General features: G+C 46.3%; 1 protein-coding gene across 5 annotated transcripts in view; it reads right to left on the bottom strand.

Annotated features, from left to right (window-relative positions):
- Nucleotides 1-24069, bottom strand: part of CMTR1 (cap methyltransferase 1) — a 419501-nt gene that overhangs the window by 82387 nt on the left and 313045 nt on the right. For all 5 annotated transcript variants that reach the window (XM_069236317.1, XM_069236319.1, XM_069236315.1 and 2 more), the window contains one exon: nucleotides 7933-8024. In XM_069236317.1, the coding sequence (XP_069092418.1) occupies nucleotides 7933-8024 (92 nt within the window). The remainder of the gene's footprint in view (nucleotides 1-7932; nucleotides 8025-24069) is intronic.

The raw sequence follows: 24069 nt of genomic DNA, 5'->3' as shown, positions 1-24069 counted from the left end.
CAAGGGCGGCACCCCAACACTAACAACACAGGATCCCAGCTGCCCTCAATGGCCGTTCGCAGAAGGAGTGGAGCCAGAAATTAGACCGTGATTCAATGCGGGCCTAAGCACAGCTCGCTTCGGCAGCCCATTCTTTCCTGGCTCAGTGACCAGACCGATGTGCACACCCTATCATGGAGTGGTGGTCTTGGAATACTGTGCCTGCATCACCGGCACCTACCTTCACAACAGGTGCATGTGGCGGGTCAGTGTTGTCTTGGGTATGGCCGCGGAGGCAAGCCTATGAAGGCCAGACCTGCAGGGGCTGCCCCTGCCTAAACTGAGACTCGCCCGACACACCACCTTGGGGGCAGTGACACACTTTTGGCCTGTGCTGACCTGCCCTACCCCATTCAACCATCATTATAATATTTACAGAGTATACCTCGGAGGACCATCAGAAGTGAGGATCCTTTGACTAAGTCAAACAAACTCAGAGCCCTCAAATTGAAATATATGCTTATTTTTTAAACAAAACTCAAGGTGCTCCATTAAGGCCTTTCCCAGTTCTTTGACACTCAGGTGACATGGGACTGGGCAACTGAAAATCCAATGGGAAGGCGCACTACTTACAAACTCACTAGAATCTGCTTTAAACCATGCACCTGCCTGCGTCCCTCCATAACATAAGGAACAATGATAAACTATATCCTGGAGGATACGCAGACAAGTTTCAAACTTCCTCAACTCAACTGGGTAGGAGAGGGAATAGCACCACAAAACAATTGCCCTACAGGAATGACCCATTGGATGGCAATGAGAGACTGAAGCTCAAAGACCATTCACCCACTGGAGAGGTTGCGACCCAAGAAGGGGCCAGGAATGATCCTTGTAAAGGGAACCGATAAGTACAGCAGCAGCATATTTAGAATATCAGTACACATGAGAAGGTCCACACTTACGATTTTGCTTACTTTCTTCCTTAACAAGTTCTCATTCCGGGGAGCTAGGGGCGACAGATGCTTTGGGGGGAGGAATTATGAGTAAGCGGATTGTTAGGGGATATGGGTTGTTTAGCGAGTTTGCCTATAATTGTTGTTTTATGCTACTCCTACACGTGGCTTGGGACATCCCTCACACCACACAAAGATTACTCTTATGTCGACTTACCAGCTCTCTACTACGGCCGTCCTTCACGGGGACGGAGTCCCTCCACCTTCTATTAACAGCTGATGATACGAAATGTAAACAGGCTTCTCGACCGCTGTGCTCTGCTACACCATATGCTTTTGCCATTCAGTACCCCTACTGAAGGAGACCCACCTGTTGGGTTTCAATTGAAATGATTTGGGTACAATAGGGTTTCCATGCTGGCTTTACAAGGGGCTCTTGGGGAGAGGGGGGTCGTCGCCATATTGCTACACAAATCCTTCCCTTTCATAGTCCTGAACAAACACTCACGAATTCGACCTACTCCTGGCTCCTGCAAATGACGTCCTGGGCATCAGCTGAGTGGAGATAATCCCCAGGGTTTTCTCTGATGAATCTCTGTTCAAAGCCCAATTCGAGACTCCCATCCACACCCTAAGACTCTTCTAGAGACTTAGGGCCTGATTACTACTTTGGAGGAGGTGTTAATCCGTCCCAAAAGTGACGGTAAAGTGACGGATATACCACCAGCCGTATTACGAGTCCATTATGTCCTATGGAACTCGTAATACGGCTGGTGGTATATCCGTCACTTTTGGGACGGATTAACACCTCCTCCAAAGTTGTAATCAGGCCCTTAATGCCTTGTTCCTTCAGGATGACAAATGAACACATCTCCTGACCAATAAGTTACAGGCCTACTTCGACACTAGCACAGGGACTGTGGCTTTCGTGGGCCAGTAAGACAGCCATCCACGGTGTTGCCAAAAGTTATGTACGACTGACAGAGAGGGAACACCAGCGGGAGGAGATAGACTTGGAAGCCTGTATCCTCTCACCAGAATGAGAAATTTTTCAAAATTCCACTGAGACACTACAGCTGAAACTTGAAGGAGTTAAAGCCAATCTTAAGCAAACAGCTATGGAAGAGGCACGACAATATTAAAGAGCCTCCATGCACAAAATATTTGAAAACGGGGACAAAATTGGCAAACTGCTCTATTGGCTTGCCACCAGAGACAAAGCTGCAAGAATAATCCCTGAAATACTTAATACAACAGGCTCCACCAGATGCAGCTCACGAAAGATAGCAATGGTATTTGAGGAATATTAGCATAGATTATATTCAGGCAGTCAACAACCACCTCGCGAACAGCAACACCCTATTTTGACAGACATATCACTTTCAGGCATATCACCGATGGATCAAGCAGCCCTAGATGAACCCATTTCAGTAGGAAAAATCCAAGAGGCGATATCAAGAATGAAAACAAGGAAAACACCTGACCTGATGGCTAACTCCTAGAATACCACAGAAATATTTGGGAGATCCTCTCCCCTCATCTCCTTGCTCTATACATGGAGGCTCCCCAAAATGGACACTACCTTCCAGAACTAGACATGGCCGCCAGTGTGGTCCTCTCTAAGGCTGGTGAAGATGGGCCTTGGTCACCATACATGCAGATACATAGATCTGCTCTACTCACAGCGCAGGCCCAGGGGTTGTTCAATACATACTGTCTGACCCTTACCCATTCAACGAGGCACCCAACGGGGTTGCCCCTCATCCCCCTTCTATTTGCTCTAGCCAAAGTACCCCTAGCAAGGATAGTCAGGTGCAATGCCCAGATGCAGTGATGGAGCTGGGAGAGTTCCATGGACGAGAGAATCGCACTATAGACGGATGATGTCCTACTATACTTGGCAAACCACCATCTCTCAGGACTACGTAGTCTCATACTCAAACTTTATGAAGAGGCCTCTGGACTCCAGGTAAACAAGAACAAATCTTTATAAGTACAGATACAAGAACACAGGACAGTCACGCAGTGGCATTTGTCAATAACAGTAACACAACTTGGCTTAAAATACCTAGGATACATATCTCCTGTGTGCCTGAACTAACATGGAACCTCCAACATGACACGTCTCCTAAACAATAAGAAATCGGACCTTTTCACAATGGGTGACCCTGCCACTTAATATAATTATGACCCACCCTCAATATCTATACAACCTCCAAAATGTCCCATAGTGGATCCCTCATCAATCATTCAGAAAACTTACATCGTCAATACGCACCTTTCTGTGGGCAACACACCCAAAATGCATAGCCTGGCTACATGTCAGAAATCGGTCTATGGGAGCGGAATGAGCCAACCTCCAGATGTACTACTGGGCAACACAATTTAAAGTACTCAATGACTGGCTGACCAGAGGATCGGGTGGTCCCACATACCGTGCAGAGCTTTCCTTGCTTAGTCTAGACAAAGTAATAAGAATGCCATATATCACACATCTCCTACCCATATCACCTGAAGTGGCACAACAAATTGACACAACAAATCCCATAATGGAGAGGCAGATACCTTAATCAAGCTGCAAAACTCCAGGGCTTCCGAGCCTCAGACCACATAGGTATCTCAACCCTGGGAGATGTGTGGCAAAGGAGTCACATCCGGTCATTTAAGGACCTCCAAGGCCACTGCAAACTCTCCAAGACCCAATTCCATAGATACCTACAACTCAGACATACTCTAGCCACCTACGGACTACAACTAGAAGAGTTGCCAGAATACAACCCACTGGTAGCCACGCTCCTGATGGGTAAGCTGGAAAGAGGAGGGGTCTCTGACATTTACAAAACAATACTTTCCAACACTCCTGACACAAGGAAACGGGAGGGACGGAATGGAAAATATTACTTACCCAGTAGACATCGGTTTGTGGCATTTAGTGCTGTAGATTCACATGCTTTGCATAAGTATGCCATCTAGTGTTGGACTCGGAGTGCTGCAAGTTGTTTTTCTTCAAAGAATATTTTCGAGTCACAATATCGAGTGACTCCTCTCAGTGATACTGCGCAGAGGCAACAAGTCCTTTGTTAGATTGTTTTACCAAAGGTGGGTGAAGTAAAGAGTATATATATAGGCATAAGTGGATAGTAACTAAAAGATGTCCATACTTACAATATGTTGTATTGCTACGACCACAGGCTTCCCAGGAGGAGGGAGGGTGCACGTGAATCTACCGCACAACATGCCACGAACAGATGTCTACTGGGTAAGTAATATTTTCCATCCAAGGCATGTGTAGCTGCAGATACACATGCTTTGCATAGACTGTAAAGCATTCCCCTCCCAAATAAGTGGTGGCTAACCCGTAGGAGTTGAAGTAGCTTGAAATAATGTCTTAAGTACTGCTTATCCAACATTTTCTTTTTGACAAGCTATAACATCTACACCTCAGTAGTGTTTAGTAAATGTGTGTGGTGTAGACCAGGTAGCAGCTTTACAAATACATATCTGCTACTGGAATGCTTCCTAAAAAGGCCATAGAAGCACATTTTTTCCTGGTAGAGTATGCTTTAGGAGCTAATGGTAGCTGTCTTTTAGCTTTAAGATAACAAGTTTGAATACACTTGACTATCCATCTAGCTAATCCATTCCTTGAAATTGGATTACCCTTGTGAGGCTCTGAAAAAGCTACAAATAGTTGTTTTGATTTCCTAAAGCTTTTTGTCCTTTCAATGTGATACATAAGAGCTCTTTTAACACCCAGTGTACAGGAGTGCACGGTTCCGTACAGGAGGAAGAACTCTGGGTGGAATAACTCTCAAGGCCCTCCATAAATGCCTTGATTACCGGAATTCTAAATAAAGAAAGATGTCTGTTTTGATGGTAAGCAGCTATAGCCGCTAAAAGAAGCCTTATAGCAGAACATGCTAAATTTTCTTTTTGCAAGTGTAGCAAATAACAGACAATGGCCCTCATTACAACCCTGGCTGTCGGTGTTAAAGCAGCGGTAAATCTGCCACTTTAGCACACCGACCGCCAGGGTGGTAACGGCCGCTGGGCTGGAGACTTCGGTCTCCAGCCTGGCGGCCGCCACAGTCCGTCCCTAAGGATTACGACCTGGCCTACCGCCATGGTTTTCGTGCCAAATATTCTGCCACGAAAACCATGGCGGTAGGCACTATCAGTGCCAGGGAATTCCTTCCCTGGCACTGACAGGGGTCTCCAAAAGTCCTCCCCCACCCTCTCCTCCCTCCGCGCATATATACACACCCACACGTGCACGAATACACACATGCATACCCACCACCACCCATGCATGCACACATACATACCCACACACCGCAACACACACCAACATACCTTGTCACACACATGCATTCACAACACACAACAGTCACAATCACTCATTCACGCATGCATTCAACGCGCCTCACACCCACATGCACGCATTCCAAAACATACACACAACACCCCCCACAGCCCTCTCCGGTCAGAGAACCCGACTTACCTGCTTGCAGGGGGTCCACCTGCTGGAGATGGTCCGCGGTGCTGCTGTCAGCAGCAGCGTCTGCCAGCAAAACACTGCCAGGCCGTATCATTACTCCTGATACAGTTGGTGGTATTTTGGTAGCGTGGCGGTGCTGCTGTCAGCAGCACTGCCTTACCGCCGGCCACCGCCGTGACCGGAGGCGGTGTTCCGCCCGCATTTTGGTGGAATACCGCCGGCGGTCATGATACTGGTAGATGGCTGGTAGCCATGGCAACGCTATGTTGGCAGCCGTCGCCGTGGCAGTAGGCTGTTAATACTGCCAATGTTAAAATGAGGGCCAATGTCTTGTACTGAGGCCTTAAGTGGATCAATATTTTTAGGTAGTCAATACTATACAAAACTTTTCCATTTAGCAGCATAACACTGTGTAGTTGTAGGTTTGCGTGCTTCCTTAAGAATGTCTATACATTCAGGTGGAAGTTGTAAGCAGCCAAACTCTATGACTTCAGGAGCCATATTGGAAAATTGAGTGTGCTGGAGTTTGGATGCCTGATTTGGCCTCACTTTTGACTCAAAAGATTTGGTCTGTATGGAAGTTTGTGATGTGGGATTACAGACAGATCCAACAACGTTGTATACCAACGCTGACATGCCCATGTGGGGCTACAAGAATCATGGTGAGTGATGTTTGTTTCAATTTGCTTATTTGAAATGGTATGAGTGGGAGAGGCGGAAAAGCGCAAGCAAATATCCCTGACCAAATCAACCATAGAGCACTGCCCTTGGACATAGTGTGGGTATCTGGATGCAAAGTTTTAGCATTTTGAGTTTTCTGCGGTAGCAAAGAGATCTATCTCTATAGTTCCCCATAATTGAAAGTGTTTTTGAAGTGCTTCTGCCAGTAATTGAATGTGATTGTGAATTGCCCATTTCCAAATTGTCTGAGCTAGAAGGGGCAATTGAGATGTGTGCACCCCCCCCGTACCCCCTGTTTTTGTAGATAATACATAGTTGTCATATTGTCTGTGCGTGCCAACACTACCTTGTGTGAGATTTGTGTAAGTAATACTTTGAGTACTAGGAAGACTGCTAGCAAATCCAAATAATTGATGTTATAAGTCTGTTGAATGGGATCCCATTTCCCTTGTATGGTGAGGCTGCTGAGTTGAGCTCCCCAACCTATCCGTGATGCATCTGTTGTGAGAGTGATCTGAGGCACAGGATCCTGAAAGGGCCCCCCCCTTTTGAGAGGTTGGTGGGATTCCACCATTGCAGAGAATGGCAAGTCTGGCGGTCCAACACCACTAGACCCTGAGGATGACCCTGTGACAGAGACCCCTGTTGAGAAAGGCACTGTTGCAGTGGACGCATGTGTAGTCTTGCATAAGGAACTATGGCTATGCAGGAAGCCATCATTCCCAACAGTTGCATCACTAGCTTCACTGTGTAAGTATGATTGTGTTGTAATTGAGATATGAGATTTTGAAAAGCTTGAATCCCTATTGGGTTTGGATATGCTAATAACCAAAGTTGTCTGAAAGAGATACAGCATGGTCTCCTTAAAGGCTGCTTTTTGCTGCAAAGTCAACGATGGCCCATGAAATTTGGGACATGCAGCGACCTGTTTTGGAACCAGATCCACAACACAAGACACTTTTAGGTTATGGTCTATCAACTGACTTCCTCTCACCTTCGCGCCTGATTTCTAGTGGTGGAATGTAGTCAAGTCCTGCTCAATTTTTTTTCTTCAGCTTATTGCAGGTCTTAACAGAAGACTTTGAGAGGGAAAAGGGATACACAAGAGGCCAGTTTCTTGAACAAAATAGCGAGCTGCCCAAAGACTTGGAGACAGAAGTAGACTTACGTTTCAACCGTGAATTTTTATGTACAGTGATGTAGAGTTTCTCCTCCCACTCGTGGATAACCTTTGGGTGCTTGATGGCACATTTATGGCACTACTTAGACTAGTGACCAAACACTAAAGACACATGGCATACTGATCTGGGACCTACATTTGCTTCCTGCAGTTGCACATAGCTTCAATCCTGTTGTTTCTGGGGGAAACATCATCCATTGCACTCTGTCTGAGGTCAACTTTGAAGTAACTGGAACACTGACAAATTGAAAGCAGAGCTACAGAACTGCATCGAAGGGCGTGGAAAGAAAGGAACTAACATCATTGCACAGGGCTATACTTATATGGTTCTTCACTAAGTCACTTCAAGAGTGGTGCAGAATTACCACAGAAACATATAATCGCTGCCTTTTGGTGCACTGGGGCATTGATGTAAAATTCTGCAGCTCAAGTCTGGCACCTGGAGATATTCTTAAGTTGAGGAAAATGCAGTTAGAATATCCATCAGAAAAAAACGACCCACAGCATGCTATTTTTCACCGCAGTGTTAAAGCAAACATTCAAACATGAAGCAATGGACAATTGATCCAAGTACAAACTACGCATGTACTAAATCCTATTGTGGTATTACATAAGTTAGAGGTGGTTGGATACATCCTTACCGAAGGTTGAAGTGAGAGTCTCGGACATCTGTCCCATTGAGAAATAAAGCATCCAAGACATGGATTGCACTGATCTTCCGCTGGGCCTTTCCCTGTAGGTAGAACAGAATTGTTTTTTAAAACACTTGCCTCTATGGCAAAAGAAGAGGAAATGTTACCCATTTGTAATAGTAGTTTGCCTGCAATTTCTTTTTAGGTAAAAAACTAATTCAAGATGAAAACCCATTAAAGAATCAAGTGAAAAGCAACAACACACTGTGCCTTCAGATATTAGTGCCCTGCTGGCTTTTAGAACTCCTAGAATTCTATGTAATAACAGAGCTTCTGTAATTCATAATGTAGTCTACATGTGTATCCCAAGCTTCTAAAACAAAATGACGTTGAGAGGTTTACTTATGACTCTGGGGTGAATATTATAACTGACCAACTACCTGAACAAGCTCTTTCTCTAAAAAAGAAGACTTTTGGTGAATAGATAATTGTGGAAAGCTTGTTTAGGAATAAGAGCAGGGTGTGCTTACTCTATTGACTATTGTAAAAGGATTGCTTTTTAGTGTAGTATCTGTTCCTTTTTTGCATTTGTTTCACTGTTGTTTCAAAAATAAAACACAGTGCTAGCATCTCTATTTGTAAAACATTTTGAAACCAGACAATGACCCATGATCTATATGAAGACAGTGGAAGGGAGTCAACATGCTGATTTCAGCTGCCGATCAGGGTGGATAGAGCGCTGACCTCCCGACGAGGAAAGATTGGTCAGACAGGAAACATAATCCCTTTTTTCTTTTCTCTTCTTGGCATTTGGGTAGACTAACACTGGACTAACACTGGAGTATTAACCCCCTTCCTAACATTCTTCACATGACTGTTGATTACTCAGGCTCAGATTTACAAAGAAATCATGCAATGCAGCACAGCAAGTTGCTACAAAACGCTGCATGAACGGGAGAGAGCAGAACAGTGTCATATCTAGCAAGAAGTGGTGCTGTTGTGGTCTCTTCCTGCGCTAGCGCACTTTAAGGTGCCCTGCACCAACACAGACACCCTTGTACCATAGGCCAAGGGTGTCTATGTTGTGGTAAGCATAGTAGTTGTGCTGGAAGGGGTCTCTAAGGCATTCCCCTCTTTGTATATGTGCAGTAGAATATTGGACACGTTCAAATAGGGAAAACAAGCAAAAATAAAAATATTTCTTCCCATTACCTATGCCTTAGGGAGACACAGGATTTTGGTGGAAATCCCAAGCTACAAATCTTTGTAGATAGGGATTTGAATCAAAGCCCATGGATGGTTGCATGGGAACACCTATGCACTACCCATGGAATTTCCCCTTGCTACAAAGTAATGCAAGACGAACAACCGTTCCATGCAATAGGAAATTTGCTTTTTACAGAACTCAACAAACATCAATAGATGGGAATTTAGAACAGGGGTCTCCAACCTTTTCTGTGAAGAGAGATATTTCGGATCAGTGAAAATCATTGTGAGCTACTGAATGCTAAACAACTTGCGCACTGATACCAGACTACCCCACGCCCAGCTTCACTGACTTTAAACATAATGTCCGTAGAGCCTGATACTAGTTTGAACAAAATACTTTGACTAGGGGCACTATGACAGGGCTGCCATGTGTGTCAGTGAGTGTGTGGTCTTCGGGGATGTATGAACATGTGTGTTTATGAATGGGATATTGTCTAGCATTGTTACCCCCACTTTTGGCCTGTTTATGAGTATATGTCAGAGTGTTTTTACTGTCGCACTGGGATCCTGCTAGCCAGGACCCCAGTGCTCATAGTGAAAACCCTATTTGTCAGTGTGTTTTATATGTCTCACTGGGACCCTGCTAGCCAGGACCCCAGTGCTCACAGTTTGTGGCCTGTATGTGTATCCCTCTGTAGTGCCCAACTGTGTCACTGTGGCTCTGCTAATCAGAACCTCAGTGCTTATGCTCTCTGTCTTTAAAATTGTCACTATAGGCTAGTGACCATTTTCACCAATTCTAATTGGCACACTGGAACACCCTTATAATTCCCTAGTATATGGTACCTAGGTACCCAGGGTATTAGGGTTCCAAGAGATCCCTATGGGCTGCAGCATTTCTTTTGCCACCTATAGGGAGCTCAGAAAATTCTTACACAGGACTGCCACTGCAGCCTGAGTAAAATAACATCCACGTTATTTCACAGCCATTTTACACTGCACTTGAGTAACTTATAAGTCACCTATATGTCTAACCCTCACTTGGTGAAGCGTAGGTGCAGAGTTACTAGTGTGAGGGCACCCTGGCACTAGCCAAGGTGCCTCCACATAGTTCAGGGCAAAATCCCCGGACTTTGTGAGTGCGGGGACACCATTACATGCGTGCACTACATATAGGTCGATACCTATATGTAGCTTTACACTGGTAACTCCGAATATGGCCATGTAACATGTCTAAAATCATGGAATTTCCCCCCCCCCCCCTTGCCAAATCTGGGATTGGGGTGCCAATCCCATGCATCCTCGGGGCTCCAGCATGGACCCCGGGTACTGCCAAACCAGCTCACTGGGGTTTTCACTGCAGCTACCGCTGCTGCCAACCCACAGACAGGCTTCTGCCTTCCTGGGGTTTGGGCAGCCCAGTCCCAGGAAGGCAGAACAAAGGATTTCCTCTGAGAGAGGGTGTTACACCCTCTCCCCTTTGGAAATAGGTGTTAAGGGCCTGAGAGGAGTAGCCTCTCCAGGCCTCTGGAAATGCTTTAAATGGCACAGATGGTGCCCTCCTTGCATAAACCAGTCTACACCGGTTCAGGGAACCCCCAGCCCTGCTCTGGGGCGCAACTGGACAAAGGAAAGGGGAGTGACCACTCCCCTGTCCATTACCACACCAGGGGTGGTGCCCAGAGCTCCTCCAGTGTGTCCCAGACCTCTGCCATCTTGAATCCAGTGGTGTGAGGGCACAATGTAGGCCTCTGAGTGGCCAGTGCCAACAGGTGACGTCAGAGACCACCCAGATAGGTGCTTACCTCAGTAGGTGGCCAATCCTCCTCTGAGGGCTATTTAGGGTCTCTCCTGTGGGCTTTCCCTCAGATAACGATTTGCAAGAGCTCACCAGAGTTCCTCTGCATCACCCTCTTCGACTTCTGCCATGGATCGACCGCTGACTGCTCCAGGACGCCTGCAAAACTACAACAAAGTGGCAAGAAGACTACCAGCGACATTGTAGCACCTAATCCTGCCGGCTTTCTCGACTGTTTACTGGTGGTGCATGCTCTGGGGGCTGTCTGCCTTCACCCTGCACTGGAAGCCAAGAAGAAATCTCCTGTGGGTCGATGGAATCTTCCCCCCTACTAATGCAGGCACCAAACTTCAGCTTCACCGGTCCTCTGGGTCCCCTCTCATCGTGACGAGCGTGGTCCCTGGAACACAGGCACTCCCGTCCTGCATTGCTCAACTCGCTGATTTGACCACCAGCTTCGTGGGACCCTCCTTTGTAGTGTTGAAACGACCGCTGTGCTCAGTTTTCTTGAACCCGTGTTAAAGTAATTCTGCGGGTGCTGCCTTCTTCTGCGTGGGATATGTTGCTGAGGGCCCCCTCTGTCTCCTCTTTCAAGTGGCGAACTCCTGGTCCTTCCTGGGCCCGGGCAGCATCCTTTTTCCTCAACCGCAATCTTTGCAGCTAGCAAGGCTTGTTTGCGGTCTTTCTCCAAAGAAACAACTCTGCATCCTCCAGCACGCCGGGACATCTTCTGTGCAAAGGAGAAGTTCCTGGCACCTTCCGTTGTTGCAGAATCTTCAGCTTCTTCCACCCGGAGCCAGCCATTTTGCACCTTCATCCGGGGTTTAGTGGGTTGCTGCACCCCCGGACACTTTCGTGACTCTTGGACTTGGTCCCCTTCCTTTACAGGTCCTCAGGTCCAGAAATCCATTGTCAGTGCTCTGCAGTCTGTTACGGTCTTTGCAGAATCTCCTATCACGACTTTAGTGTGTTTCTGAGGAAGTAGGGTCACTTCACTCCTACTTTTCAGGGTCTTAGGGTGGGGTATCTTGGACACCCTTAGTGTTTTCTTACACTCCCAGCGACCCTCTACACACTGCACTAGGCGGGGAGTCCGTAAGTGGTTCGCATTCCACTTTCTTAGTATATGGTTTGTGTTGCCCCTAGGCCTACTGCATCCTATTGTATTCTACAGTGTTTGCACTACTTTTCTAACTGTTTACTTACCTGATTTTGGTTTGTGTGTATATTTTGCTTACCTCCTAAGGAAGTATATCCTCTGAGATATTTTTTGGCACATTGTCACTAAAATAAAGTACCTTTATTTTTAGTAACTCTGAGTACTGTAATTCTTATGATATAGTGCTATATGATGTAAGTGATATAGTAGGAGCTTTGCATGTCTCCTAGTTCAGCCTGAGCTGCTCTGCTATAGCTACCTCTATCAGCCTAAGCTGCTAGAACACTACTAATAAGGGATAACTGGACCTGGCATGAGGTGTAAGTACCATCAGGTACCCATTGTAAGCCAGGCCAGCCTCCCACAGAAATATGTGTATGGGTGTCTGAAAGTCTGTGTTGTAAGTACTTGTGACACAGGACCTTTCACCATAAGTGGCACCGTTGCATGTAACACACAAACATTTGTTCGTAAAAGGGAAAAATTTAAAGTGCAAAAATGTTCGTAACGGACCGTTTTTCTGCACTTTAATTTTCTCCCATTTAAAGAAATCACTGTCTTTTTCAGTTATAACTATGGCACAGTGTTCTGAAGGCCACTGGGTGGACCAGGCCTCAAATTAGTAAATGCACCACTTTGAAAAAAAATGTAGATAATTAAAATAAAAAGTTAACTTAATCATTAAGGTTAGTTTCATTTTAATATTCTCCGATTTAAAAGCATTGAGATGAAAAATGTTATTTGCCCTGTAAGCATCTGTTCCTGGCATGCAGTGCTGTAGTTTCACATGCTTTGCATACATCTGCCATACAGTGTTGGGTACAGATGTGTGCAAGTTGTTTTTCTTCGAAGAAGTCTTTCGAGTCACGAGGTAGAGTGACTTCTACTCTTGGTGACTGCACATGAGCATCAACCCCCATTATTAGACTGTTTTCTTTCTGCCGTTGTATTTGGACGTGTGCGTCTGCTCCCCCGGTTCGACTCCGTGACTGTGCTCTTTTCGGTTCGTGCAACACTATTCCTTTTGCTGGTATTGTTCTTATCGCATTTTCCACTCTGCATATCGGATCCAGTTTGACACCTGGGGAAACGTTTAAGGTGAGGAATCTGCGGCTAGATAGAGTCTCTACCAAATATGGCGTTACCAAAGGTAAGTAACTTCTTCATTTAAGCCACTCACCTCTTATCTCTTTGCTCATCGGGACTCCGCCTGCTGCAGCTGTTTCTGTGAGAGACTGTGTGCTGCGATCTGGCTGTATGTTCATCAACCTATTAGCCTGTATAGGTCTTGGGCACTCAGTCCTGAGTTTTTAGTTTCACCAAGCTTTGCCTTTGCCGATTAGGCCCTTCCACTAAGGATCCTTTGGCCCTGAAGAATGCCCAAGATCCATGTAGGCTAATTAGAGGGGCAGAACCATGCTGGCTAAGGGAGATGTCTTGAGCCATTGTTCGCACTTGCCGTCTCATTGTTGTTGGGATCCCCATTATTAAAGGTGATATACCTGGGTACCCCACAATATTTTTAGTTTATCTGGATCAAGCCATCTGTCCAGTAGATCTTTTATCCAAGAACTTCCTCCCTCACTTCAGTCCATCAGGAGGTTAGAAATCGGGTCGCTAGTTGGCAGTGGTTTGCACCCAATCCAAGAAGGGACCCTCACTCTACTCAGGGTAAGGGAGTCACACAGCTAAGATAACCCCTGCTCATCCCCTGGGTAGCTTGGCTCTAGTAGTCAGGCTTATCTCAGGGGCAATGTGTTAAGTATTTGTACACACACACACACTGAAAACACCTCAAACGTACTCCACACCAGTTTAGAAAAATAGCCAATATTTATCTGAATAAAACAAGACCACAACGACAAAACACCAAAATACACAAGTAAATATATCACTTTTTAAATGAGTCTTAATCCATAGGAACCAATAATTGTATCCTTTAAACACACAGTACCTGGGATGCGTCATAAAGACGATGCAGGCCGCAGGGGAACTAAGGTGCCGGAAAAGCAAAGTGATGCGTCGATTCCTTACTGGCAGGGGAGATGAGGTATCGATTCTCTCCTCACAGGAGAGGCAATGTGTTGGTTCCTTGCTGGCAGGGGAGGTGCTGCATCGGTTCCTTACTGGCAGGGAAGGTGATGCGTCGGTTCTTTCCTCATATGAGACGATGCGCCGATTTCCAGTCACTTAGCCTCGGTTCCTTACTGCTGTGCAGGGTCAATGAGAAAGTGACGCTCCGGGACGATGCGTGGACTATCCAGACAAGCTGCGATGATAGAGCTGCAGTGTAATAGGCGCTGCGTCGATCCCAAAGGCGCTGCGTCGATTCTTCCACTGCAAGAGACAGGCGGTGCAACGATTTTCAGCCGTGGCACTCCGATGCGTGGCTTTTCTTCTGCAGGACACCAGTTTCCACTTCCAAAAGCCCAGGGACTGGATTTGGCACGATTTGAAATGTCAGGACTCTCAGCAGAAGAGCACAAGCACTGGTAGATGAAGTCTTTGATGTCCCTGAGACTACTTAACAGGAGGCAAGCTCAGTTCAAGCCCTTGTAGAACTTTGGAAAGCAGGTTGTAGAAAGCAAAGTCCAGTTCGTTCACTCCCAGACCAGAAGCAGCAGGCCAGCATAGCAAGGCAAGAGACAGAATGGCAGCCCCTCCTACAGCACCCAGCTCCTCATCCTGGCAGAATGTAGTCAGTCCAGAAGTGTTCTGAACTTGTGGTCCCAGAGGTCCAATACTTATACTCACTTCTGCTTTAGGCAAACTTCAAAAGTACGTATTTGTAGTGCACAAGACCCTGACTTTACTAGCCCTCGTCCCAGACACACTCCAGAGGTTTGGAGATGGCTTAGTGTGAGTACAGACACAACCCTATTCAGGTGTGTCAGCTCCTCCCACCACTCTAGCCCAGGAAGACCCATCAGAATATGCAGGGCGCACCTCAACTCCCTTTGTGTAACTATCTAGAGTGCCTTCACAAACAGGCCAACTGTCAGTCTGTAGCCAGGCAGAAGCACAGAATGGTTAAGCAAGAAAATGCCCATTTTCAAACGTACAATCTAAAAACTAACTTCACCAAAAGATGTAGTTTTAAATTGTGAGCTCAGAGACCCCAAACTCCTTTTCTTGATCAGCACCAAATGGCAATTACACTTAAAAGATATTTCAAGGCAATCCTCATGTTAACCTATGGGAGAGAACGGCCTTGCAATAGCGGAAACCAAATTTAGCAGTATTTCACCATCAGGGCATTTATAAGGCACCAGTACATGTCCTACCTTTGAAATACACTGCACCCTGCCCATTGGGCTACCTTGCACCTACCTTAGGGGTGACATACGTAGTAAAAGGGAAGGTTTGGGCCTGGCAAGTGGGTGCACTTGCCAGGTTGAACTGGCAGTTCAAAACTGCACACACAGACACTACAGTGGAAGGTCTGAGACATGTTTGCAGGACTACTCAGGTGGGTGGCACAATCAGTTCTGCATGCCCAGTAGTAGCATTAGATTTATAGGCCCAGGGCACACATGGTGCACTATTCTAGGGACTTATTAGCAAATCAAATATGCCAATCATGGAGAAACCAATTACAATTTACACATGGAGCACTTGCACTTTAGAACTGGTCAGCAGTGGTAAATTACCTACAGTCCTAAAGCCAACAGAACCGGCCAGACCATATAGGAGGAAGGCGGCAAAATGTTTCGGGATAACCCTGCAAAAAGGGCCATTTCCAACACGTCTGCCCTGGTGGAACTGTCCTACCAGGGTGGGGAGAGGCTGATGATGATGAAGCATGGAAGTGTGTAAGGCTTCCCCTTCAAAAGATTGGTCTTCCCCCATATTCTTATATTCTATATAGGTACAGCGCACGTCACTTCTGGAGCAGACAACACCACACAGTGCCAAACTACCGATATGCAGGGGAACTGCACAACAAAAGTTTCTGGATCTAATCTGATGCCTAGGAAAAAATATATAGTAAGGAATCTGCAGCTATCAGATACCATGCTTTAAAAACAAAATGGCTGACCAGAGTCTCATAGGTAAAAATTTAAGAACTAGAAAAAAATGACTAAGAAAAACCAAAGGGAAAAGCCTGCTAATTTGGTGCAGTTTCCAAAACCGGCTTGAAAAAAGAAAAACCTTCCAATTTGGTGCAGTTTCCAAAACCTAATTGGAAAAGGGACTAAATGCCAACTTGTAAATAAATATCAAATCAGTTTGATATAGTAAATGTAAAAAACAAAATCTAAAAAGGGAGGACAACTGAAAACAGATTTATAAAAAGGCAAACGGTTGCAAAGATTCCGGTACTGAGAATACAGTCCAGACTCGCCACTCCAAGGAAATTAGGTACAATTAATACACTTAATCGTTACTAAATGGTTGTCCATTCGTATTTACACTTTGAGGCAAAATACTTTGAAATGGTACATAAAAAGTTATGCAGTTACAATCAACATATTTACTGGAAGTGTACACCAAATGTATGTGGCACAAAAAAATTGAGCCAATCCAGAAAATACTAAAGGTCCTCATTAACAGTCTGTGTACAGAATATAGGTATAACATCATTGTACGCACAGAAGATCAGAACAATTCTCCCAAGAAGAGCTATTACATAAGTAGCCTTGGAGGCAGCTTTGGCTGATGTAACTGGGCGGTATTCTTCCTTGGCATTAAGTAGGATTTTTGTTTTGAAAATAAAATAAACAATGCCTCCCTCGCCATGGAAGGGTCCTCCCATGGCGAGGGAGGCACTGAGCACTTTTTTGTGCCCCTTACTGCCAGGTTTTTCCTGGTGGTGATGGGCAACGAAAAATGCTGTATGTCCGCCCATCTAAATTAGGCAGGCAGACATATAGCCAAACCTTCAATGACCCTTACTCCGTCGGGCCGTTGGAGAAGTTTGACCACTGTGGAGAGGGAGTGGTCTCCACCCCATCAAACTATGGTCCACCTAAATTTATACTGGGTGAGCAGCCCGTAGTCTTAGCCGGGAGGGAACTCTCATCATTGTGACGAGTTCCCTCTCTGCCAAGATATAAATCAGGCCCGACTTCATATTCACCTCCTCAACAGTAAAGCCTGGATGATGTTCCATGGCTGTCGTCCACTTCTCTGACCACAAAACAATCATTTTCAAGGGGGAAATTTAAGAGAAGATCCCTGCTGGCCAAGGCTCCCGGTACTGAACAGTAGTTTGTGACAAACCTGAGTTGCGCATGTAACGTGGAGTAGACCTGAAGGACCCCTTTCACTCTTCCGGTGAGTGGTGGGAATGGGTGATGGACAGGTACCAGGATGCAAGCAGAGTTGCTTCATTGGGGGGGGGGGGACGACTGAGATTCAGAGGCTCCGAAGCAAACTGCAGCAACTGTTTGAACTCAAGCTTAGGTAATGAGATGAGGCACTTCAGGTAAGAATGTGGGAAAATCATCTTCTGAACCAGAACCAAGACTCTCGAGAAGGCAGGGAAATGTAATTCGTAACTCTTTAAGAAACTTCACTCAGCGCACACCCAGTTAGTACAGCTTTGGCACTCTGAGGGAAACTTCAAGAGAGAGACGGAGCAAGTTGAGAGTCAAACTTTACTCAGCAAAGTTGTGTGAGAGAGACCAGGCAGATATTTTCTTAGAAGGTATTTCAAAGACACTGATTCCAGAAGAGAGAGGGCATCTTAACCCACCCTTCACGCTGGCCAGGCTGCTTGGCAGCCAATTTCCAAGCAAAACAAGACCCTGGAAAGTGATGTCTCTCAGTGGAACTCTATGTCGAACTATGGGACCTGATCAGCCTGGACTTACTCAAGCTTTAGGTTTAAACAGTGAAAAAGGGCAATATGTTGCAGTCCCTGTGAGAAGACATGATAATGCTTTTATACAAACATAAGGGAGACAGAGAAGACCTCAAGGTGTAGAGGCTAATCTTGTTCTTAAAATCTAGGCAAAGATAATAGTCAACCATCTAAACAGGGTAATCACAAAGAGAGTCCACCCTGACAAGTGCTGTGGGATACCAAGTCAGCAAATGACGGTCAGTCTGGCCCTGGTCTGAGACACAATTGAGTACGCCAGAGGCTGGAAGGTTTAGGCAACCTTGGTCCGTCTTGATCAGGAAAAGGTGCTTGACTGCATTTTCCATGAGTTAATTGACCAGATACAGAAGGCAGTGGGAGACTTTTTCTGTGACATGGTGGTTGATTTATGGTCATGTGTGGGACAAGGCCACTTACTGCCATCTCTTCTGTTTGCCTGCATCACAGAGCTCTTCGACAAATGCATCAGGCAGAACAAGAACATCGAGGGAATGACAGTACCAAGCAGCAAGAAGCAGATGAGGCAAATATAAGCGTTCCCTCTACATGGATGACATCTCTGCGGTCTGTACAGACAGGCACTCAGTGAAGACCCTGGAGAATATGTGCATCAAGTTTGTGAAAGTGCCTGCATTTAAGATCAACAGCGCCACACCAGAAACTCTGCTATTCGGCCACTGGACTGACACCGTGACCCAATGCTATTCCACATTAAGCAGGATTTTATCAAGCTACTAGGAGTCTAGTTCAGAGGAGAAGGAACAGCAGAGAAGACCGGGAACGAGTGACTGCTGAACATGAAGCAGAAACTGGGACACTGGAGCCTCAGAAAGCCTATGATCAAGGGGAAGACACTACTCCTCCATAACAATACTTATAATAGTACAGAACACTTACAAAGAGCAACTTCTATCAAAGGTATCTTGGCACTAGCCTTTTAGAAGATAATTACAGAACTTTAGAACATTCTGAACCAATTAAGGTGGGGAAAAAACAGGTTTTAAGTGCTTTTGTAAACTGAGACAGGTCCTGACTGGCTCTCAAAGAGCCCGGTAGATTGTTGCAGAGGATGCTCCATCCACCACCTTAACCCCCCCCCCCCCACCAGTCTTACTTTCCGAAATTTATGGATACATAGAAGGTTTGCAGTTGAAAAGCGAAGGTCTCTTGGAGTATGAAATGCATGAATTTTCTTTGCAGAAAAACAGGGCCTAGTTTATTAATTGCCCTGAAAACTAAACCTAGGGATTTGAATGCAATCCTTACCTTCAATGGAAGCCAGTGGAGCTCTGTTACAGCTCTAGAGGATGATGAAAGTATTGGCTTGTTCCATGCCAGCTTTACAGTTACTGCTTGTACTCTGTCAAGTTTTTTAATTAAAATTTTTGGTGCTCCTAATAAAATGGCATTAAAGTAATAAAGTCTGCTTAGGATAGTACACCAAACTACCAGTGTCGGTGCAGACGGAGATAGAAACTGCAAACTTTTCATTAAATTACGGAGCAAAGCAAGGAATGTTGCTGCCATCTTATTAGCATGAGTCTCCAGTGATAGCTTATTATCAAATAAACCTTCTAAATTGCAGACTGATTCTTCCAGGCTGCCACTGTTTGTCCAAGGCCAAAAATTGGAGAGACGTCGGCTAAATGGTTTACTGGATGAGCAGCAGAGAATTTCAGTTTGTCCCCCAGGTCTGTCCAGCGCAGCCAAAAACAGGATCTTCCATTTCATCTGGAACTCAAAGATCGACAGAGTTCAGAGAGAGGTTATGGCCTAGACACACAAGAAGGGAGGCAAAGGAGGGCCAAGCATTGCGACTATCCTGAGTTGGATCTTAATGTACCATTGCATGAGGAGCACCCTTGGGATCGAGGACAAAAGCCACACAGGCTTCCTGACGGCCCACTTCTATCGAAGTGGAGCTACCTTGGAAGGGCAGAGAGGGTGAGTGCCATCCCCACAACTTGGCCATGCCACGAGGAAGTGGAAAAGTTTGTGAAGGAGTTTGGACTGGAAGCCCAGACTAGTGTACTCCAAAGATCATCCGAGGACGAATCCATGCAAAGGACGTCACTTAGCAGATCTGCGCATTCCCCTCTACAATAGCGCACCACGTGTGGCAGAAGGAAAATGTTACGTACCCTGTAAACATCTATTCGTGGCATGTAGTGCTGTAGATTCTTATGTTGTGCATACTCTTGTCATCCAGTGTGGAGCTCAGATGTGTACAACTTGTTTTTGTTTGAAGAAGTCTTTCCAGTCACGAGGTATAACTCCTTCCCTAGTTGTGCACAGACTTCGACTCCATAGTTAAATTACTGGATGGAGGTAGAGTATAGGAAAGCATTATGATGTCCATGCAATAGAAAGGAATAGTAGACAAAGAGAGAAGCTATCAGCAACAATAAACAGCTTCCGGGGAGGAGGGTGGCGCATGTGAATCTACAGCACTACATACCACGTACAGATGCTTACAGGGTTAAGTAACAGTTTCCGTTCAGGGTATGTTCAGCTGTAGATACAAATGCTGTGTATAGACTGTAAAGCAGTTTCCCTTCTGAGCCAGTGGCTGGCCAGAGGATGTTGCAGAGAACTGGGAGAGTGTGCCCAGGATGGCTTGGCCCACTTGGGCCTGCTGTCTCGCTAGGACATCCACACAATAGTGTTTAGAGATTGTGTTCTGTGTAGACTAGGTAGCTGCTTTACAAATGTCAGCTATTGGAATGTAGCTGAAAAAGCCCTTGGGGCTGCCTTTTTACATGTGCAATTCACTCTTGGAGGAGCCTGGAGCTGCCTTTTGGCTTTGGAGCACCAGGTCTGAATACACTTCTCTAGCCAGCGAGCAATTCCTTCTTTTGAAAAAGCAGTCGCTTTGTGTGGTTTGAAAATGGCAACAAATAGCTGTTGTATTCTTCGAAATGGTTTTGTCCTGTCAATGTAATACATGAGGGCTCTCTTTGCATCTAGTGCATGAAGTGCCCACTTTGCTACTGAGCATGGATGAGGGACGAAAACTGGCAGTTCTATGGTCTGGTTAAGGTGGAAGAAGGAAATTTTGGATTAGTTCTAAGGACTAACTTGTCAGCGTGTACCTTGAATAAAGGTTCCTCTAAAGTGAGCACTTGAATCTCGCTTACACGTCTAAGTTAGGTAATGGCGACTAAGAAGGCCACCTTCCAGGACAGAAGTTTTAGAGAGCAATAATGAAAGGGCTCAAACGGGGCCCCCCATTAGTCTTGGGTCCTCTGAGTCCGACAGTGACTCAAGTTCTGAGCTGAAAGCTGTTACTTGGCCAGTGTTGACATCCTCCTTGACACCCTCCCTGTCAATGTCCTCCCCGAAGATATTGGGGTTTCATCTTCTCTCTGCTGTTCCATGGTGTGCCATGCTGCCCAACATTTACAATGGTGATGGATGGTTTTCTCTGACTGAAATGCAAGGCAGGAGGAGCAGGACAGGCACAAATTGCAGACGGTGTGATGGCCTGTCCACAAGCACTTCCAATTCCACTGTGAACCGTATCTGAAAGGCGTTCTTTCCATTACGCTGAGACCACTCTTGAACAGGAGGTTCGTGGAAAAGGGCCCAACCGGGGCTATCGCCCTGCACGAGTGAGAGGATCACCTTTGATACAGAAGTGAAGCAGTCGACCACGATGTTGAGGAAAAACAGCCCAGGGCAGTAGTATGCACAACATGTGTATCTACAGCTACACCTGCCACAAACAGTTGCATCCTGATGCCTGACCAACAAGGGCATCACCTGGATGGCAATCCAAAAAGTTCTGCCAGTGCGAGCCTTCATGTACTCAAGAGGGCATAACCACTTCAAGTGCTGCTGAAGAGGATGCACCACATACGAGACAAGCTGCAACCTCTTCTGGGGATGAACCTACAACCAAGTACCTGCTGAGAGACCTAAACACGGAGCTTGAGGCTGCTGACTCAGTAATGTATGGTTTATTCCCAGGGACACACACTCCAAGACCATCATGACCGATGGAGGCTCCAGTGCTGTTTTAATGCGGTCTTCCTATTTTCCAGAAACCGAACTGTAGTAGGGAAGGATACATTAACCCTGCCTGCCCCAAGATCTACTGTCCCCTACACAATAACCAATAAATCAGACTGTGACAAGGACACATGAGTAACTGATGGGGTCCCCCAACCCTGCTGGGGAGCCCCAAAGGGGCATCTAACAAAGTTTCTTCTCTTTTTTAATCCAGGAACCAATAAGCAACCGTGAAGAGGAGCACATTTATGAAGACATCCGAGTAAATATATTTGACTAATGTGTCCTTTTCCCTTCCTAGATGAAAGCTCAAAGGGATACCTTGTACACATCACCTTAGATATCTACGACTTATGAAGTGATTTTAGTGAAAGGTCACTATAGGAAAGTGCCCCTTTTTGATATGGTAACCCCCACTTTTTGCCTGGTAATTGAAGCAATTTTGACTGAAAGTGCATTGGGTTACTTCTAACTAGGTCCCCAGTGCTGGATCTCTTTCCCTAAAACTGTACAATTGTTCCCCACTAGGTAAAACCTTTGGCCACCCTGTAAGTCCCCATTAAATTGTACCCCAGGTACCTAGGGCATGGGTACCAAAGAGTCCCCAAGGGCTACAGCAGCCACCCTCAGGGACCCCTCACCTAGCACATGCAGACTGCCATTGCAGGCTGTGCGTCTTGGTGCAGCTAACAGTGAAAACACAACATGGCACACAGGCTGTGTCATGTCCCCTAACACTGCATGCACTATATGCAAGCCACTCCTACAGCAGGCCTTACAGCCCTAAGGCAGGGTGCATTATATCGCACGTGAGGACATATCTGCTATGTCTGTCGATTCACAGACCTAGTGAGTTTAGGAAAGTACCGTCTTTTCTTGGCATTGTCACCCCCCATTTTCTGCCTGTGCCTACTGGGTTCCTGCTAACCAGGACCCCAGTAGTTTGCTCTCTCCTCTAAATTGTACATTTGTCTTCCCACATTTGGCATACTGGTCCCCCTATGTAAGTTCCTAGTATATGGTACCTAGGTATCCAGAGCATAGGGTTCCAGGGGCTCCCTATGGGCTGCAGCAGTTATTCTGCCACCCATAGGGAGCCCATGCAAAGGGTTCAGCAGGCCTGCCATTGCAGCCTGCGTGAAACGGGTGCTTGCACCCGTTTTCATTACAGGTCACTACACCAGGTCACTATAAGTCTCCCCTATGGTAGGCCTCTCAGCCCAGAGGGCAGGGTGTAGGTACTTCTGTGTAAGGGCACCCCTGCACTAGCAGAGGTGCCCCAACAAACTCCAGATCCATTTTCCTGGACTTTGTGAGTGTGGGGACGCCATTTTACATGTGTACTGGACATAGGTGACTACCTATGTCCAGCTACATAATGTTAACTCCGAACCTGGGCATGTTTGGTATCGGGCATGTTGCAAGTATTGGAAGTATGATTCCATGCACTCTGGAGGCTCCTTAGAGGACACCCAGAATTGCGACCAACGGTCTTACAGGGTTTTCATTACAGCCTAGCTGCTGCCACCCCTCAGACAGGTTTCTGCCCTTCTGCTGCTTGATCTGATCAAGCCCAGGAAAACAGAACAATGAACTTCCTTTGGGAGAAGGAGGTAACACCCTCTCCCTTTGGAAATAGGTATGACTGGCTTGGGAGAGTAGCCTCCCAAGCCACTGGTTTTCTTTGAAGGGCACATTTGGTGCCCTCCATGCATAAACCAGTCCACTCCGGTCCAGGCACCCACAGTCCCTGCTCTGGCACGTAACTGGACAATGGAAAGGGGAGTGACCACTTCTCTGTCCATCACCACCCCAGGGGTGGTACCCAGAGCTCCTCCAGAGGGTCTCAGAGTTCTGCCATCTTGTTTCCAAGGTTGGCAGGTAACTCTGGGAGCATCTGAGTGGCCAGGCCAGGCGGGTGACGTGGGAGCATTTGAGTGGCCAGGCAGGTGATGTCAGAGCCCCCTCCTGATAGGTGCTTACCTGGTTAGGTGACCAATCCCCCTTTCAGGGCTATTTAGGGTCTCTCTCTTGGGTGGGTTCTCAGATTCAGCTTGCAGGATTCCAGCAGGACTCCTCTGCAACCTTCACTTTGACTTCTGGCCACTGGAACCGCGACAAGCCCCTCCAGGAACCAACAAA

The sequence above is a fragment of the Pleurodeles waltl genome, chromosome 5 (genome assembly GCF_031143425.1).
Source record: "Pleurodeles waltl isolate 20211129_DDA chromosome 5, aPleWal1.hap1.20221129, whole genome shotgun sequence".
Taxonomy (NCBI): Eukaryota; Metazoa; Chordata; class Amphibia; order Caudata; family Salamandridae; genus Pleurodeles; species Pleurodeles waltl.
The sequence above is the reverse complement of the archived record's forward strand: the minus strand, read 5'-3'. Positions and strand labels throughout refer to the sequence as shown.